Source organism: Sciurus vulgaris (assembly GCF_902686455.1).
Source record: "Sciurus vulgaris genome assembly, chromosome: 1".
NCBI classification, from domain to species: domain Eukaryota; kingdom Metazoa; phylum Chordata; class Mammalia; order Rodentia; family Sciuridae; genus Sciurus; species Sciurus vulgaris.
The window spans coordinates 182,545,509-182,565,770 of record NC_136461.1 but is presented as its reverse complement, the minus strand read 5'-3'; the positions used below and the strand labels follow the sequence as shown (position 1 = coordinate 182,565,770).

Here is a 20,262-nt window from a genome sequence, read left to right as displayed (position 1 = left end):
GAACCCAGCATGCAACAGGGTCCGCTTTCTCGCGCTCACTACATTTCCCAGAAGGCATTTTGCGCCGCAGTGTTTTCTGGGATGGGAACCACGCCGCTTCCTTGCCTCGGTTTCAGGCGTGAAGCGCGGATCTTTCAACAAGAGCTTTATTAATTCCCACGCTTGGACCTTAGAAGGAGATGGAGGTGGCTGCTAATTGCTCCCTGAGGGTGAAGAGACCTCTGTTGGACCCCCGCTTCGAGGGTTACAAGCTCTCTCTCGAGCCTCTGCCCTGTTACCAGCTGGAGCTTGACGCAGGTGGGAAGCTGTGGCGACCCCTCACACTCCCTTTGCTCTTTCGGCTGTTACCGGCCCGAGCCTTCCCGCGTTTTCTTTCGTTGTACTGGGGCAAGCAGAGCAGCATGGCCTTCATCACTGCCGGGGTGCAAACAGGGTAGTTACCTCTGGAGAATGATGTCCATCCCAGAGTCCGGTGAAAACCGCTTTCGTGCGGATCTTCACCGGTGGGACCGCGGGCCTGACCTCGGCTCAGAGGTCGGGCACGCGGGTTATGCCTGGACTCGGGTCGCCGGTCCATTGCTGGCTGGCCCTGCTTGCTGTGGGGAAAGCTCAGAATGTTCTTCCTAGAACGTTTTCTGTCAGCGTGTTAGCTGAGAAGCCACACCTCCTTGGAAAACCCCCAGCGCCTGTTTTCCTTTGACGCAGAGCCATTTCTTAGAGGAGAAACTTACATACCTGTCAGAGCATTTTCAATTACCCAAGCCCTGGCACACTGAGGACTCTGTTGTAGAAAGAACATCGATAGAACTTTATGAGGAAAGGTGATTTTGTAATTACACTGCTGATTGTTTTGTGTTAGTAACCACATTGCTACTGATTCTTTTATTAGTAGCTGGCCAGAATATTTTCGTTGTAAAAGGTACATTTTCGTTAATGATAGAACCCAGAGATTTGCATTTTTTTTTCCACATAAGAGGGTTTAATAAGAAAACAGAGTGTCTCCCTGTAGGCAAGAGAGAAAATGAGAGGAAAAGAAAGAGAAAGAGAAAGGGCGCGCGCAAGAAAGAGTGGAAAAGCGAGGAGGAGAGAGAAAGCAAGTCAGGGGGAGATTGCATTTTTTTTAACACACCTCTGCTGATTCTGGTGCCGGTTGTCAGTGAGTGGATCACACTTTTGAGAAATACGGATCCAGAGTTAATTAGTAGACGTTATAGTATCAAAGAAGTGTTTACCCATTTATGAAATTCAGAAACATCTATAGAGGACCTGTTCTGTTATATGCCAATGTTATCAAGATGAATAAGACACAGTCCAAAAATGGATAACATAACTGTTGTTTGATGAGGAAGAAAGTACCAAATAAATAATCATTAAATAATGTGGGAAGGCAATGATGGATATATGTACAAAATACAATGGTAATTCTTGAATAACTAGCCAGTGGGTCTGGGCCAGCTTTCTGGAGAAGTTGATATCTAGGTTGCGCTATGAAGGATAGGTCATAGTTAACCAAAATGAGACAAGATAATTTTGAGTTTTCATTTCTTTTCCTCCTTTTCCACCTTTTGTTTCTCCCCATTTTCAGTCTCCATCTCCTTGTCAATAAATAGTACCACCATGTTTTGTTAGCTGATGCATTGGGAAAAAAACTAAACAAAACCCAAAAAGCACTCACTGTTGCTGACAAATTCATACGTTATCTACGTGATTCTTTTAGTCCTGGCTGGGCTCTTTCATTCATTTTTGTTCAGGTATGGGTCTGCTAGGCAGCTGTGCTCATCATGACTGGATTTCTTCATCTGTTTGGGAGTTCTTTGGCTATCAACTGATTTAAGACCATTTCAGATGACCTTTGCTTAACTCTCCTTGTGGTCTCTCATCCTTCCACAGGCTAACTCAGTCTCTTTCAAGGATATGTGTAGAGTGCATAAGTGCTTTTTTCAGTCTGCTGCTTGCAACAAGTTTGTTGCTCCACTGGTCAAAGCAAATCAAATAATCAAATCTAGAGTCAGTATGGGAAGGTCATACTAAAGGGCATAGATCCAGGGAGGAATAAAAATTGGGATTGTCAATGTAAGCCTGTTCATGTTGGAGTATTTCTTTGTTAAGTCCCCAGTTCAATTGTCAGCATTTGCCCTAAGCTCTGATTTTGACTCCTCCATGTCTCCTAGTCCGAATCATGATTTTCACTTTCCTAAAATATAGTAGTTTCCTGACTAGCTTTCCTGCTTTCACTTTAGAGAGTCTTCATTTCTTTTTCCATAAGGCGGATTGCAAGTTCCAGGCTAGACTGGGCAACTTAGTGAGACCCTTCTCGAAATAAAAAATAGAAAGGGCTGGGGATGTGGCTCAGTGGTAAAGCCTCCCACTGCCTAAATAAATGAATAAATTAATTTACTTTATTAAAATCACACTGTCTCCCCTCCCCTACATTTCACAGTGTTGGTCTTAGAATCTGTGTTTAGAAGGCAAAACTGGAGGTAATGTGGTGTTGTTTGAGGTTTTTTAAGTATAAAGGGAAGTGAACAGATTTGGTGGTTAAATCATTTACCCTCTGGCTCTGTAATTGTTTGGAAGACCAGAGGAATGGGGACAAGAAGTCTGAAGGCTTTAGTAACATGAGAGGTTTTCATTAAGAATTACTTGAGAACAAAAGAAACAACAACAAAAACAAAACAAAAAAAAAGAATTACTCAAGGATGAAGAAGAGGTTAATTCTTTACAAAACTATCATTTCTAGTGATAGTAAGGTATAATTGAGTAGCTCCTGATAATTTGTTATCCTAACAAATGATTTGTTATCCTAACTCAAGGAGTTTAATTTAGCAAACCTTTGGTTGGACCCTTGGGTGTGTGAAATACTTTGTTTAAGATATGAGGATGCAGATATGGTTTTCTGGTCTCAAAGAACTTGGTTGTCTTAATATTATTAAATTGTCCTAGAACTCCCCCTGCTACATAAACAGTAAATATTACTTTTTCTTTTTCTATTCCACAAAACTAAGCAAAAGGTGGTGGGAAATGGGTAGGGAGGGAAAAAGTGCTGGGGAGTCATATTGGCCAAATTATATTATTATGTTGTTATATTGTGTGCATGTATGAATAGGAAGCAATAAATCCCACCATTATGTATAACTATAAAGCACCAAAAAAACAAAAACAAAAACATGGAAAGAGGGGGGAAAAAAAAGCAAGACATTTTTTTCCTAAAATTGTAGTTGTCTTTTGATCCAGCAATTCCATGTCTGGGCATTTATCCTATAGACATACTTTCCTTAGAATCTTCATTTAGTAAATCTTTTTATGTTTCCCCCTTGTATTTCACCTGACTAATTTGTACACTTTATTCTTTTATGTTGGTTTACATGCTTCTTTCTCAAGGATTCCTTTCTTGACTACCTAGTTAGAATATATACTGTAAAATCTGTACAAGTTAGAATCTGTTCTGTACTTTCCTATGGTACCCAGTACTTTGTGAACACTTTGCTGCATTTAGTATCTGCTTTTGTGCCAAGACTCTTAGTTCTGTATTGTGTCCCTGTGTCCATCTTTTTCGGTGCTTTGTCTCCAGAGCCGGAGGTTGCTTGACTGAGTAGTGGATGATTTTGTATCACTTCCACATTAATCAGTTTTATTGAGAAATAATTGACAATAAACTGCACGTATTTAAAATTTACAATTTAGTATGTTTTGGCTTGGATACACCCATGAAGTCACCATAATCAAGAAGCTAAACTTAGCTATCATCCCCAAAGGTTTCTTTGTGCCCTCTGTAACTATCCAGCTATCCCTCTGTTCTTCCCCATATTCCTCCCTTTCCCAAGCAACTGATATGCTTTCTGCCACTATAAATTAGTATGCATTTTCTAGGATTTTATACACATGGAATTATATACTGTATACCTTTTTTATCCCCCTGGTCTGGCTTCTTTTACTCAATGTGATTATTTTGAAATCACTCTTGTTGCATGAGAGGGGTATTAGAATCTGTGCCTATGATTGTGAATTTATTTCTCCTTGTAGTTTTGTAAATTTTTCATTTTATTTTTTGTAGGGGTACCAGGGATTGAGCCCAGGAGGGCACTTGCTTAACCATTGAGCAACATCCCAGCCCTTTTTATTCCTACTTACTTTTTTGAGATAGGGTCTCACTAAGTTGCTTAATGCCTTGCTTAATTGCTGAGGCTGACATTAAACTTGCAATTCTCCTACCTCAGCCTTCAGAGCTGCTGGGATTACAGGCTTACACACCCACACTTGACTAATTTTACCAATTTTTACATCATATATTTTGAAACTTTGTTGTTAGCTTCATAAACATTATGTTCTGTCTCTTTTTGTTAACTATTTTGTTTTAGTTGTAGGCGGACACAATATCTTTATTTTATTTTTATGTGGTGCTGAGGATTGAACGCAGGGCCTCACGCATGCTAGGTGAGTGCTCTACCACTGAGCCACAACCCCAGCCCTATGTTCCCTTCTTTTAAAAAAAAAAAATTTTTTGTAGTTGTAGATGGACAGAATGTCTTTATTTTATTTATTTTTATATGGTGCTGAGAATTGAACCCAGTGCCTCATACACGCTAGGTAAGTAAGTACTCTGCCACCGAGCTACAGCCCCAGCCCCCCATGTGTTGATAAATAGACTCCTTTATCATTATGAAATAACTTTTATCCTTAGCAAGATTTTTTTAGTTTTTTGCTCTAAAGTCTGTCTGATATTAAAGTAGTCACTTTAGTTTACTTTTGATTAATTTTAGCATGGTATGTGTATATATGCATACACATACACACACATATATATGTACACGTATGTTTTATTTTTATTTTTTTACTTTGTTGGGGCCATTAGCTGTAGTTCTTTTATTATTTTAGTAATCACTTTAGGGTGTGTAATATATATCCTTAATTTATTATCCTACAGGTTACATTTAATGATAGTGTATTATTTACCATGTAGTGTAAGAACCTTATACTTTTATACATTTCTTCCTGGTCTTCGAGCTATTGTTACGCATTTTAGTTTTACATATTATTGTAAATTTCACAATACATTATTTTTATTTGAATAATTATCTCTTAAAGAAATTTAAATAAGAAAAAAATCTTGTGTATTTAAACTTATATAGTTGCCATTTCTCGTGTTTTTCATTCATTTATTTAGACCCATATTTTTGTCTGTTGTAATTTTCCTTCTGCCTGAGTGAATTTAATATTTCTTATAATCTGATGATTAATTCTTTCTGCTTTTGTAGTTTGAAAAAAATCTTTATTTTGCTTTGGTTCTTCCAAAGATGTTTTTGCCATGTATAGAATTTTAGGTTGACAATTTTTCTTCTTTAATTCTGTAAAGATTTTGCCCTACAGTCTTCTTGCTTGTTTTATATTTGATGAGAAATCTGACATTATCCTGTCTTTGTTGCTCTGTATATAGCATATCTTTTTTCCTCTGACTATTTTTAAGATTTTTCTATTTTACATTGGTTTTGAGCAGTCAATAATGATATATACCTAGGTGTATTTTCTTAATTCTCATTCTTGCGGTTTGCTGAGTTTTAAACTGTGGGTTTATAGTAGTCTTCCAAAGTTTTCTCTTTGTTCTTTCCTTTAAGAACTTTATTTACCCATTCTGGAAGTTCATCGGTACCTCCTTTTATCCTGCATTCTTTTTTCTTTTTTCTTTTGAATAGTTTCAGTTTTTCATGCCTTTAATTTTATTAATTTTTCTGTTTTGCATTGTTAATCTCATTAATCCCATTTGTCTATTTTTTCCTTTTAGACATTGTTGTTCTTAATCTCTGGAAGTCTGATTTAAATCTTTTTCTATCTTTCATGCCCCTATTTATTATTATGAACATATGGAATATACTTGTAATAACTATTTTAATGTCTTACTCTGCTAATTTTACCTTTCATGTCAGTTATGTGTTGGCTTCTTATTGATTGGTCGTTCTTATTATGGATTTGTTTTTTTTTCTTTTCTCCTTTGATTAGGTATCAGAAATTGTGAATTTACCTTATTGAATGCAGGCTATTTTTGGATTCGCATAATATTTTGAACTTTTTTTCTGGGTTTTAGTTTAGCTGCTTGGAAGCAGATTAATTCCATTGAGTCTTGTGTTTAAGATTTGTTAGGCTAGTCTGGAACAATGTGTAGTCTAGGGCTAACCATTCCTCACTACTGAAACAAGGCTAGCTGTGTGCTCTGCCTAGTATCCCACAAATTAGGAGTTTCTTTCCATTCTACTTGTTGGGCCTAGTCACTTTGCAGTCTTCTGTGAGTGTCCAGTACCATTCCCTGTAATCTTTCAAATGGTTCTTTCATTGGTTTGGGTTTGGGTCCTTCTTCAGGGAGAACTCTGCCTATCTCTAGAATTTGCCTCTCTTTTTACTACTCTGTCTAATCAACTGTAAGCTTCCATGATTTCCCCAGACTTTCAGACCAGTCTGCCAGGTTCTACCTCACTTTCCCATTTTTAATGCCATGATCTGGAAACTTCACAAAACTTTGTAGGCAGGGGCAGTGGTAGGGTTCACCTCATGTGTTTTGGGTTTCTTAGGGAACATTTTTCTGTCACCTGTTGCCGAGTGTCTTGGAAACCGTTGTTTCATGTAATTTTGTCTGATTTATTTTTTCTTATTGGTTATTTCTGATAGAAAACAAACTGCTTTCTATTCCATTTTGACTACAAACAAAAATTGTTCTATATAAATTTTTAAGTGAAAATAAATTTCTCTAGGAGAGTTCACTATAAAACTCCTATCTACAGTATGTAGGAAAATATGGGGAAGATGACCAGCTGAATGTGTTATAATCCCAGAAGCATTTTATAAAATAGTTTCATGGGAGCAGTACTTCTAACTTAGGTGCCCTCTTTTGTAAGAGTTGCTTTAGAACTCACTATACACACTTGTACTCTTTTCTTTTTATATCTTCATACACAAATAGCAAACCAAGTAGAAGATAAAAAGACATTTAATTCATTGGGTTGATTTTAGAAGGTGAGAGGTCAAAGAAGTGACCTTTGTAAGTTATTATTCTTTGCTTCTCCCGTGCTTTTTTAAAACTAATGTGTTTGGAAAAATTTTAGATCAGATCATATTTAATTGATGTCAGAAATTGGCAAGTTCATGTGGTTCAACACAATAATATACTTTGAAAGGACAAGAAACAGTAGTGGATACCATCCTTAGCACCATTAGCATAAGAGTCCAGTCTGTTTTACTCGCCACTGTAGGCCCAGAGCCATGCTCAGTGTCTGGCACACAGTAGATATTTAATGAATAACTTAGGAATGAAAAAATGTAGATTTTTAAGGCTCTATGAGACCCCGATAGTTTAAGTTTTATAAGGTTTTTGGGAGAAAGATTTAGTGAGTTTGCCTTCTTGTTGGGCCCTATTCTATAAAAAAACTAAGGAGGATTTTTATCAAAGCTAATTTATTACTAATATAAAATAATATTTAATAAAACTTTTTTTTTTTTTTTTTCTTTTTGGTACCCAAGCAGCCAGGCAAGGTGGTGTAGCCTGTAATCTCAGTGACTTAGGAGGCTGAGGCAGGAGGATCACTAGTTCAGAGCCAGCCTCAGCAACTTGCGAGGCACTAGGCAACTCAGTGAGACCCTGTCTCTAAATAAAAAATTTAAAGAAGGACTGGGGATGTGGCTCAGTGGGTAAACACCCCTGGGTTCAATCCCAGGTACCAAAAACAAACAAAAAACCAAAACAAACAAACAAAAAACAAACCTACTGCACTGACTTCTTGTAAAAAGGTTCCTCTTCAACTATTTCAAAAATCCCAACAGAGAATAGAGTTTCCCTGCCTCCTACTCACTTTCTTGGGAAGACTCTACAAATGAGTTTGCTGGTGTTTAAGCTTTATCACATTCTGGACACTGCTTTTTTCTTTTCATGTGTTCTGCCTCCCGTCTTTATACTGTCAAGAAGATCAATGTGATAAATGTAGTTACAACTTTTCATTTCTCATTTAAGGCTAGAGAAGCAGCCTTTTTATGCACACTAAGAGTTTTATAAACTAGTAAGCATGCCCTGTGTCCTAATAACTTACATAGATTATCTTGTTGAAATGCAACAACTATATCAAGGTCTTTTAACTGGTTTCCAGAGATCAGCGTGTTTGCAGCTGAGATGTTTAAGGCAAAAGGCTAAGAAACTTCTGACCTGTTCATGATTATTGAGGACTAGTTACTCCCATAGGAAGAACACATATTTTTTATATTATTATTTAATGTTACCTCTTTGGGCTATTACGTTCTCATGGACATTGCCAGCATGATTGAGTTTCATCCACACAGAGGTCCTAAAAAAAACTGATAATTGTTTTCTTCCTAATTCATAGAATATTTTTTTGTTAATCATTCCTTGCAAGTAAGCACTTCCTCATTTTAATAGTAAGTTTCCTCAACTTCTGTCAAGTATCACAAAATTATGATTTTGTCTGAAGTGTTCCTATTGGATCTTCCTGAATTTATCTCTGCTTTGTTCCAGTTTATTTTCTACATTATATTTATAAGTTCTCTCTTAAAAACTCACATCTTAACTTTCCTGCTAAAATTCTAATGAATTCTTATTACAATGGGTTTATCAATAAAGAAATAAAGATAAGGACTTTCACAATCTAACTCCTGCCTAGTTCTCTAACTTCATTCATCTTTACTCATTCTTTCTAACAGCTGTTCTTGTTCTGTATGTAGCTGAGTATGGTCTTTTGGTTCTTTGAACACAAGTTTTTCCTCCTACTTTTTTTGCTCAGAAAGGGTACACAGGTATATATGGATGTGTGAGTATATTTCTTCTTATCTTTTGTTTTGGCTTAATCCTTGAAAAGTTTTCTTTACTCTTCCAATAAAGCTCACTACAGTGTGTGTTCTTTAATAACCAGTAATTTTTCTTTATAACATCACAGTTTAATTATATAAAATTATGCTATAAAATTTATGTGATAAAGTACTGTCCATTTCTTCACTTAATCCTAAGTGTTAAGAAGATAGACAATGTACTCTTGTCACTGTGTTATTGGTACCTATTAAAATATTTGCTAAATAAATGAATAAATGTAAGTTAGCCAGGACTCACGTCAGGTATTAGAAGTAGGAAAAATTAAGTATTCTGGGAGAAGAAAATAGTTGCAATTAGAATATAGTAAAGTAAGTTTTATATCAAGGTAATATATTGGCCCATTGTAGTCTATCTACATATTTCCTGTTGCAGAAATTAATTCCAGGTCATGGGTAGCACTGAGCTGTAAGTGTTCTTATCTGCATGGAGGGGCAAGGAAGAGCTTGAGAAGAAGAGAACATGTTTGACAGATTTAAAATTATGGAGGCAGCTAATGTTTTAGTGAAGAATTCCCTTTTCTGTAAGTAGGAAGTCTTGTGTCTATTCCAACTGTGACACTGTTTTGTTCTGTACTATTGGAAAGATTTGGCATGGTATTGGAGAAGTTGCATTTGGTATTTATATTTATTTCCATATCTGTGTAGTGATAAAATAAAAACATTCTCTTTATTTCTGAATGTGTCATAAAAATGAAGATATAATAGAAATAGAAACATTTAAAATTATAAAAACACTCTATAAAATTGGGCTTATTATTTGCCCCAAAGAGAGGAAAACCTTCACTTTTAGAATTTCTGTTCTTAATTATAAAAGGTGCCTAAAAGAAAAAAAGACTTATGACTTTAAAAGTCCTATCTACTGTGGTCACTATATCCTAGGTTCTAAAGAGTATAACCATGTCCTTTTACTTAGTCATCTGCACACAGTGCATATTTGGTACCCAGAAATTATTTCTGAGTCAATCATATAGTGAATTGCCCTGAAGCAGCCTTTGTTATTGGCATGATGATTTATTTGCCTTTTAGGTATTCTGTAAAGGGAACAATCTGAATAAAACTCTTGATGATAATGTCTATTTATTATATTTCAGCTGTGGCAGAAGTAAAACTTCGTGATGATCAATATACACTGGAACACATGCATGCTTTTGGGATGTATAATTACCTACACTGTGATTCATGGTATCAAGACAGTGTCTACTATATTGATAACCTTGGAAGAATTATGAATTTAACAGTGATGCTGGTAAGAAAAACATATAGTATAAAATAATATAATTTATCCAGTACTATTTGATCTTTAATTTTTCTTTTGATTCTGATATCCAGGCAATTAAGGTACATATAACTTTAGTGGCTGCATTTCTGCTTTATTCAGTTTAAATTTTATCCTTTGTTCCTGTTATCCTCAATTATTTATTCCTATCCACTCCCATCATTATGTCATCTCTCTAATTGAATTTACAAATGTGGTTGTAACTGTTCTAGTTGCTTTTTTCCATGTGATGTGTTTTTACTTTTAGTTGTTACATTGGTTATTTTTAACTATATAATTGGGTAAAACATTTAGAATTGTTTGATCCACTGTAAATTGATTCTTTTAGTATTATAAAATATCTTTATCTCTAGGATCTTGGAATAAATTTGTCTTCAAATTTTCTTTGCTTGATATGAGTATAGTTATTGTTGGCTTTTAAAAATTATCTTTTTCTTTCAATTTATCAGTGTTTTTGCAGGGGAGGGTCACACCTGGGGCCTCATATAGGCGAGGTAAGTGCTCTAACACTGAACTACATCCCTAACTTTTTTCTGATTTTATTTTGAGATCGGTTCTTACTAAGTTGCCCAGACTAGCTCCATCTTGTGATCGTCTTGCCTTAGACTCCTGAGTAGCTGGTTTTGCAGGTGTTCACCACATTTGCTGACTATCTTTACCTACTGCATTCTTATTTTTAAAGTGTATTCCTTACAAAAAGCCTGCAGTTTGTTTTTCTGTTAAATGCAATATGAAAGTCTTTATCGTTTCATTGTAGGGCTTAATATGTTTATATTTGATTTAATTACTGATAGTCTCAGGTTTTATGTTATATCTTGTTATTTCTTTTCAGTTTATTCTATTCTTTGTTCCTTGGTGTCTATGTTCATACTTTTTGGGGGGCTTAATTGACATTCTTCTTTTTATTTTCTTAAAATTTTATTTGATTTTCTCTTTTGACTTTGTTCTAAACCTGTTACTATTTTATTTATAATGACCAATTTAGAAATTATAGCATTTGTCCTTGGTTTATCATAGTCTGCCTCTAATATGATTCCACTTAAAAGTATAAAAACCTTACAGTAATATAACTCCTTTTACTTTCTCTCTCATCCCTTTGAGCTATTTTTGTCATGTTTTATATCTTCATGTTGTAAACACCATAATACATTAATATTTTTGCTTTAAATAGCCAGTAATCTGTCCATTGTTTTCTAACTATTGTTTGCATCTGCCAGTCCTCTTATACATTGTATGTACAAGGTAGTCTATTTAATTTGCTTGTCTAATCTTATCACTTCTTGCTTAAATTTTTGCAAAATCTACACTTTTTAATTTTAGAAGATAAGATGCTCATGTAATTTCAAAAACAGAAAATTAAAAATAATATTTAGTGACATCTTCTTGACCTTTTATCTGTCCTGTCTTCAGTATTCATTTTCCTGCAACTTTTTAAAAGTTTCTTGTTTGTTCTCTCAGAGGTAATGGTTTTTTTTTGTTTATTGTTTTTGCAAGTATAAACACAAAGTGAAATACATGTTCTTAAAAATGTATATGTTCTTAAAAACACACAAAGTGATATATATATGTTCTTAAAAGTAAAAAGTTTTCCTTCTGGTACATACAGTTCATAAGGCTTTCTCTTCAGCCTTGTCTTCTACCACTTGTACAATTCAAACAATACCAAACCCTTGCAGTTCTTGAGACAAGCCCTGTATCCTATTGCCACTTTTCTTATGTAATTACCCCTACCTGGAGTATACTCTTAGTTCTGTGTCAGGCTGCTTTCCAATCTTTATTTAAGGCCCAGTTAATCATTTCTTCATTTAGGAAGTTTTCCCTGACATTCTGCTGACTCAAGAATATTCACACCATTGACTGTCAGATCTACATGAGCTGTGAACTCCCTCTATGCCAGAGAGTGATTTTTTTGCACAAGGTCAGATACTATATAGGCTTTGTGGGCCAATCTTTTGTCATAATTATCTACTTTTTCTGTTTTAGTGGGAAAATAGCTATATACAATTGTAAATGGATGATTGTGACAATCTTCCAATAAAACTTCATTTACAAAAGGAGACAGTCCCAGAATTGCTTTGTGAATTATAGTTTGCCTACCCCTGGACTAAGGCCATGGATCTTTCTTATATTTCTATAATCCTAGCACCCAGGAGAAGACTTGGTTAGTATATTTGTTAAATGGAGGATAGTTGTATAAAACTTATTCAATCTCTTTTACTTCTAATCCAGCTATAGGTTCTGTATTGGTGATGCAGTGTTTGTCTTAAAATGTTAGGGAGGAAGTTATGCATTTTCTGGTACTGACAAATCTTCCCTCTAGGTGGCTCCAAACACCTAAGCAAAATTCCGATTGTTTCTTGTGTTGAACAGAAGAGATATAATCTGTCCTCTTAAGTGCAATTGCTTTTCCTCACTAGAGCTGCCTCTATGTAGAATTCTCATGCAGACCTCATGTGTCTAAAGTAATAGGACTTATATGTGTTTTAGTGACTATGTTTTGATTTGTCTGACCAAACGAATTTTGCTTTAGAGTTGTGGGTGTATGTGTATGTATATGAAAATTTTTCTGTAATGTTTGCCAATAAACTTTTTCTGCCTCAAGAAGAAAGATGGCATAATGTTAGATAGGAAAGTATTAGGTTTTAGTGGTACCATATTCATCATTTTATTTTACTGTTCCTTAGATTTCTTGTGTCACATGTGGTGCAATTCCAAAGGATAGGGTAATTAATAGAGAGGGAACTAGATGTTTAAGTTGTACTTGCAAATGAGTTCATTTTAACATAAGACAATATGTTATATACTATTAATAGTCTAAGATAATAGGGATGTATAGGTAACTTATATGGTAATGTACATAAGAATATAGTGAATTCTATATGTCCTTAAGTTTTTTCATATAACGTAAGGATTGTGATAAGTTTTTTTAAAAGTTAAAGCAAAGAGTATAAAAATGCTTTGAAAAGTGGAAGGCATTATGCATGTGTAAGGAGGTAGAATTAATGTAAGCTACTTTACAGTGAAGGAAACTGAGGCATAGAAATATAGATAAATCGTCTAAGTCAAACAGCTAGTTTGAGGCAGAATCTGGATTTCAACTAGTCTGTTCCAGTGTGCTGCAATGTTCTACCCATTCTTCTTATTACTGGCTAATAAAGACAGACAGTGTAGCAAGGTAAACAGTATGATGTGGCATTGTCCAAGCAAAGAGTCTTTGGTTCTTAAAAAACTAAAACTCATTTTAAATTTTTGTGCTTACTGTTAATGTTTATACTCTTATTTTTTAAAGATTTTTTATTGGTTCTTCTAAGTTATACATGACAGCAGAATTCATTCTGATGTGATATGTAAGCATGGAATATATCTTATTCTAATTAGGACCTCATTCTTGCGTATGTATACAATGGTAGATTCCCTGTGGTGAACTAAATATACAAATGGGGATGTATTTGCTTAGTCATATGTTAGTAAGTGTTCAACAACCAACTCTGTGAAGTGGGTTGAGGGCTGATTTGTAGAGTTCACCAACTTCTGTGGTGTAAAATATTCCTGCCAAGGCTAATTTCAAAGTGTGGCTTACAGAATTCCTAGAAATTTACTGCTGAGCTTCAGTGAGTCAGTAGGCATTGTCTTCAGCACATTACTGTGTCTGCTAGAGCTAAATTTAAAGAATGAAAAATGGAAAATAAAAAGTGAAATGGTATCATTTAGCTAATTTAAATTTGGTGAGGGAGCCAATCATTTAAATAGCATTGATAATAAAGCATCTATGGTGGATAACTTGAACACTAAATAATTAATAGATTTTTAGATATTAAGGAATTATTATTTTTAAGTAGGTTGATGACATTGTAGAGATTTTTGTTTGTTTTTGTAGTCCTATCAGAGATTAATACCAAAATACTTTAGTTAGAATAACTGGTATTTTCTTCATAGTAATGTGACTATGTATACATGTATACATGATAGATGATAGTAATTGAAACTATATGCTGGGTATATGGGAATTTCTTATGTTTTACCTATTTTGATATATATTGGGAATTTTTCTCATTAAAAATAAAAATTTTTAAAAATACACAAAATATCTCTTTCCTCTGTGGGATTTTAGTTTCTTAAAGAAACAAGAAAGTAGTATTTATTATAGTGGGCATACTTTTATAGTATACTCTTTGATGTAAGTAGATGAGCCATTGTTTGGGGCATGAATATTTATGATTATTATCTTGCTGATTCATGCTTCCCTTAAGCAGTATGAAATATCCTTTATCTCTTTTTAACTAATTTTGCCTTGAAGTCTGCTTTATCTGATATGAGGATGGATACCCCCGTTTTTTTAACTGAGTTCATGTGCATGGTACGTTTTTTCTCATCCTTTCAACTTTAGTCTATAGGTATCTTTTTCTATGAGATGAGACTCTTGAAGGCAGCAAATTATTGGGTCTTTCTTTTTAATCCAATCTGCCAGTCTGTCTTTTGATTGATGAGTTCAGGCCATTAGCATTCAGGCTTATTAGTAAGATATGATTTGTATTCTCGGTCATTTTGGCTTATTTTTGGTTTTTAACTTGACTTGAATATTTTGCTGAGAATGTTCAGTCTTCCTATTTGTAAATTCTTTTAGCTTTTGTTTATCATGGAAGAGTTTTATTTCATCGTCAAATCTGCAAGTAAGTTTTGCTAGGTATAAGATTCTTGGCTGGCATCCATTTTCTTTCAGAGCTTGAAAAATGTTCCAGGCCCTTCTAGCTTTTAGGGTCTGGGTTGAGAAATCTATTGATATCCGTATTGGTTTCCCCCTGAACGTAATCTGATTTTTTTCTCTCACAGCCTTTAAAATTCTATCTTTATTTTGTATGGTAAGTATTTTAACTATAATATGCCTTGGTATGGATCTGTTATAATTTTTTACATTTGGTGTCCTGTAAGCCTCTTGTATTTGATTTTCCATTTCATTCTTCAGGTTTGGGAAATTTTCTGATATTATTTCATTGAATAGATTGTTCATTCCTTTGGTTTATATCTCTGTGCCTTCCTCAATCCTAATAATTCTTAAATTTGGTCTTTTCATGATATCCCATAATTCTTGGAGGTTCCGTTCATGATTTCTCTTTTTTTTTTTTTTTTTTCTATTTTTTTTTTTATTTTATTTTATTTTATTGTAAACAAATGGGATACATGTTGCCTCTCTGTTTGTACATGGCGCAAAGGCATACCATTTGTGTAATCATAAATCCACATACAATAATGTTGTTTGATTCATTCTGTTATTTTTTCCCCTTCCCCCCACCCCTCCCATCCCTCTTTACCCTCTATACAATACTTTCTTCCTCCATACTTGCCCCCCTCCCTAACCCTAACTCTAACCCTAACACTAACCCTTCCCTCCCCCCTATTATGTGTCATCCTCCACTTATTAGCGATATCATTCGTCCCTTGTCTTTTTGAGATTGGCTTATCTCACTTAGCATGATATTCTCCAATTTCATCCATTTGCCTGCAAATGCCATAATTTTGTCATTCTTTATGGCTGAGTAATATTCCATTGTGTATATATACCACAGTTTCTTTATCCACTCGTCAATTGAAGGGCATCTAGGTTGGTTCCATAGTCTGGCTATTGTGAATTGAGCAGCTATGAACATTGATGTGGCTGTATCTCTGTAGTATGCTGATTTTAGATCCTTTGGGTATAGGCCAAGGAGTGGGATAGCTGGGTCAAATGGAGGGTCCATTCCAAGTTTTCTAAGGAATCTCCACACTGCTTTCCAGAGTGGCTGCACTAATTTGCAGCCCCACCAGCAATGTATGAGTGTACCTTTCTCCCCACATCCTTGCCAACACCTGTTGCTTGTATTTTTGATAATCGCCATTCTAATTGGGGTGAGATGGAATCTTAGGGTGGTTTTGATTTGCATTTCTCTTATTACTAGAGATGTTGAACATTTTTTCATATGTTTATTGATTGCTTGTACATCTTCTTCTGTGAAGTGTCTGTTCATTTCCTTAGCCCATTTGTCGATTGGATTATTTGTATTCTTGGTGTAGAGTTTTTTGAGTTCTTTATAGATTCTGGAGATTAGTGCTCTATCTGAAGTATGATTAGCAAAGATATTCTCCCACTCTGTAGGCTCTTTCTTCACATTACTGATAGTTTCCTTTGCTGAGAGAAAGCTTTTTAGTTTGAATCTATCCCAGTTATTGATTCTTGCTTTTATTTCTTGTGCTATGGGAGTCCTGTTGAGGAAGTCTGGTCCTAGGCCGACATGTTGAAGATCGGGACCTACTTTTTCTTCTATAATCTGCAGAGTCTCTGGTCTGATTCCAAGGTCCTTAATCCATTTTGAGTTGAGTTTTGTGCAGGGTGAGAGATATGGGTTTAGTTTCATTCTGTTGCATATGGATTTCCAATTCTCCCAGCACCATTTGTTGAAGAGGCTATCTTTTCTCCATTGCATATTTTTGGTGCCTTTGTCTAGTATTAGAAAGTTGTATTTATTTGGGTTTGTGTCCGTGTCCTCTATTCTGTACCATTGATCTACCTGTCTATTTTGGTACCAGTACCATGCCGTCTTTGTTACTATTGCTTTGTAATAAAGTTGAAGTTCGGGTATTGCGATACCCCCTGCTTCATTTTTCCTGCGAAGGATTGCTTTAGCTATTCTGGGTTTCTTATTCTTCCAGATGAATTTCATGATTGCTTGCTCTATTTCTGTAAGATACGTCATTGGGATTTTAATTGGGATTGCATTGAATCTGTATAGCACTTTTGGTAGTATGACCATTTTGACAATATTAATTCTGCCTATCTAAGAACATGGGAGATCTTTCCATCTTCTAAGGTTTTCTTCGATTTCTTTCTTTAGTGTTCTGTAGTTCTCATTGTAGAGGTCTTTTACCTCTTTTGTGAGATTGATTCCCAAGTATTTTATTTTTTTCGATGCTATGGTGAATGGGGTGGTTTTCATAATTTCTCTTTCTGAGGATTCCTCACTTATGTATAAAAATGCATTGGATTTATGAGCATTGATCTTGTAACCTGCCACTTTACTGAATTCACTTATGAGTTCTAACAGTTTTCTGGTGGAATTTCCTGGTTCCTCTAAGTATATAATCATATCATCCGCAAATAGGGATAGTTTGAGTTCTTCTTTTCCTATTCGTATTCCTTTAATTTCCTTGGTCTGTCTAATTGCTCTGGCTAGAGTCTCAAGAACGATATTGAATAGGAGTGGTGAAAGAGGGCATCCCTGTCTTGTTGCAGTTTTTAGGGGGAATGCTTTCAGTTTTTCACCGTTTAGAATGATATTAGCCATGGGCTTAGCATAGATGGCCTTTACAATGTTAAGGAATGTTCCCACTATCCCTATTTTTTCTAGTGTTTTGAGCATGAAGGGGTGTTGTATTTTATCAAATGCTTTTTCTGCATCTATTGAAATAATCATGTGGTTCTTGACTTTAAGTCTATTGATATGGTGAATTACATTTATTGATTTCCGGATGTTGAACCAACCTTGCATCCCTGGGATAAAACCCACTTGATCGTGGTGCACTATCTTTTTAATATATTTTTGTATGCGATTTGCTAAAATTTTATTGAGAATTTTTGCGTCAATGTTCATTAATGATATCGGTCTGAAATTTTCTTTCCTCGATTTATCTCTGTCTGGCTTGGGTATCAAGGTAATATTGGTTTCATAGAATGAGTTTGGGAGGGTACCCTCCTCTTCTATTTCATGGAATACTTTGAGAAGTATTGGAATGAGCTCTTCTTTAAAGATTTTGTAGAACTCGGCTGAGAACCCATCTGGTCCTGGACTTTTCTTTGTTGGTAGGCTTTTGATGACCTCTTCTACTTCATTACTTGAAATTGATCTATTTAAATTTTGTATGTCCTCCTCGCTCAATTTAGCAATTCATATGTCTCTAGAAACCTGTTGATGTCTTCGAAATTTTCTATTTGGTTAGAATATAGATTTTCAAAATAGCTTCTAATTATGTTTTGTATTTCAATCGTGTCTGTTGTGATATTTCCTTGTTCATTCCGAATTTTGGTGATTTGGGTTTTCTCTCGTCTTCTCTTTGTTAGAGTGGCTAAGGGTTTATCAATTTTGTTTATTTTTTCAAAGAACCAACTATTTATTTTGTCAATTTTTTGTATTGTTTCTTTTGTTTCAATTTCGTTGATTTCAGCTCTGAGTTTAACTATTTCCTGTCTTCTACTACTTTTGGTGTTGGTCTGTTCTTCTTTTTCTAGGGCTTTGAGCTGAAGTGTTAGGTTGTTTATTTGTTGATTTTTACTTCTTTTATTGAATGCGCTCCATGAAATAAATTTTCCTCTAAGTACTGCTTTCATAGTGTCCCAAAGATTTTGATATGATGTTTCTTTGTTCTCATTTACCTCTAGGAATTTTTTAATTTCCTTCCTAATATCTTCTGTTATCCATTCATCATGTAATAGCACATTGTTTAATCTCCAGGTGTTGGAGTAGCTTCTGTTTTTTACTCTTTCATTTATTTCTAACTTCAAAGCATTATGATCTGATAGAATACAAGGTAGTGTCTCTATCTTCTTGTATTTGCTTACATTAGCTTTGTGGCATAATATATGGTCTATTTTAGAGAAGGATCCATGTGCTGCTGAGAAGAAAGTGTATTCGCTCTTGGTTGGATGGTATATTCTATAAATGTCTGTTAAGTCTAAATTATTGATTGTGTTATTGAGATCTATGGTTTCTTTGTTCAATTTTTGTCTGGAAGATCTGTCCAGTGGTGAGAGAGGCGTGTTAAAATCACCTAGTATTATTGTGTTGTGGTCTATTTGGTTTCTGAAATTGAGAAGGATTTGTTTGACATACATGGATGAGCTACTGTTTGGGGCATAGATGTTTATGATTGTTATGTCTTGCTGATTTATGGTTCCCTTAAGCAGTATGTAATGTCCTTCTTTATCCCTTTTGACTAGTTTTGACTTGAAGTCCACCTTATCTGAAATGAGGATGGATACCCCAGCTTTTTTGCTGAGTCCATGTGCATGATATGTTTTCCCCCATCCTTTCACCTTTAGTCTATGTGTATCTTTTTCTACGAGGTGAGTCTCTTGCAGGCAACATATTGTTGGATCTTTCTTTTTGATCCAATCTGCCAGTCTATGTCTTTTGATTGATGAGTTCAGGCCATTAATATTCAGGGTTATTATTGAGATATGATTAGTATTCCCGGTCATTTGGTTCATTTTATTTATTTATTTATTTATTTATTTGATTTTTTTTTTTTTTTTACCTTTTATTTTTTTTTATTTTTTATTTTTTTATTGTAAACAAATGGGATACATGTTGTTTCTCTGTTTGTACATGGCGTAAAGGCATACCATTTGTGTAATCATAAATTTACATAGAGTAATGTTGTTTGATTCATTCTGTTATTTTTTTCCCTTCTCCCCACCCCTCCCACCCCTCTTTACCCTCTATACAGTACTTCCTTCCTCCATACTTGCCCCAGACGACTTGGTTCTTCCTTTATTTGACAATTCCTTCAGGATAGTTCCTCCCATTGCTGATTTGTTTCTTTGCTTTTCATCTCTTCCTCGTGGAATATTTTGCTGAGAATGTTCTGTAATGCTGGCTTTCTTTTTGTAAATTCTTTTAGCTTTTGTTTATCATGGAAGGATTTTATTTCATCATCAAATTTGAAGGTAAGTTTTGCTGGGTATAAGATTCTTGGTTGGCATCCATTTTCTTGCAGGGCTTGAAAAATGTTGTTCCAGGCCCTTCTAGCTTTTAGGGTCTGGATTGAAAAATCTGCTGATATCCGTATTGGTTTCCCCCTGAATGTAATTTGATTCCTCTCCCTTGCGGCCTTTAAAATTCTGTCTTTATTTTGTATGTTAGGTATTTTCATTATAATGTGCCTTGGTGTGGGTCTGTTGTAATTTTGTATATTTGGAGTCCTATAAGCCTCTTGTACTTGATCTTCCATTTCATTCTTCAGATTTGGGAAATTTTCTGATAGTATTTCATTGAATAGATTGTTCATTCCTTTGGTCTGTTTCTCTAAGCCTTCCTCAATTCCAATAATTCTTAAATTTGGCCTTTTCATGATATCCCATAGTTCTTGGAGATTCTGTT

At 34.9% G+C, this 20,262-nt stretch overlaps 1 protein-coding gene across 4 annotated transcripts in view; it reads left to right on the top strand.

Annotated features, from left to right (window-relative positions):
- Positions 1 to 53: 53 nt before the first annotated feature.
- NUDCD1 (NudC domain containing 1) overlaps positions 54 to 20,262 on the top strand; it is a 69,401-nt gene continuing 49,192 nt past the window's right edge. For 2 of the 4 annotated variants that reach the window (XM_079130988.1, XM_079130987.1), the window contains exons 1-2: positions 58 to 297; positions 9,951 to 10,105. In XM_079130988.1, coding sequence (XP_078987114.1) covers positions 180 to 297; positions 9,951 to 10,105 — 273 coding nt within the window. In that variant the 5' untranslated portion in view covers positions 58 to 179. Of the gene's footprint in view, positions 298 to 9,950; positions 10,106 to 10,584; positions 10,630 to 20,262 lie in introns of all 4 variants that reach the window. The other 2 variants (XM_079130985.1, XM_079130986.1) reach the window with 2 other exon arrangements.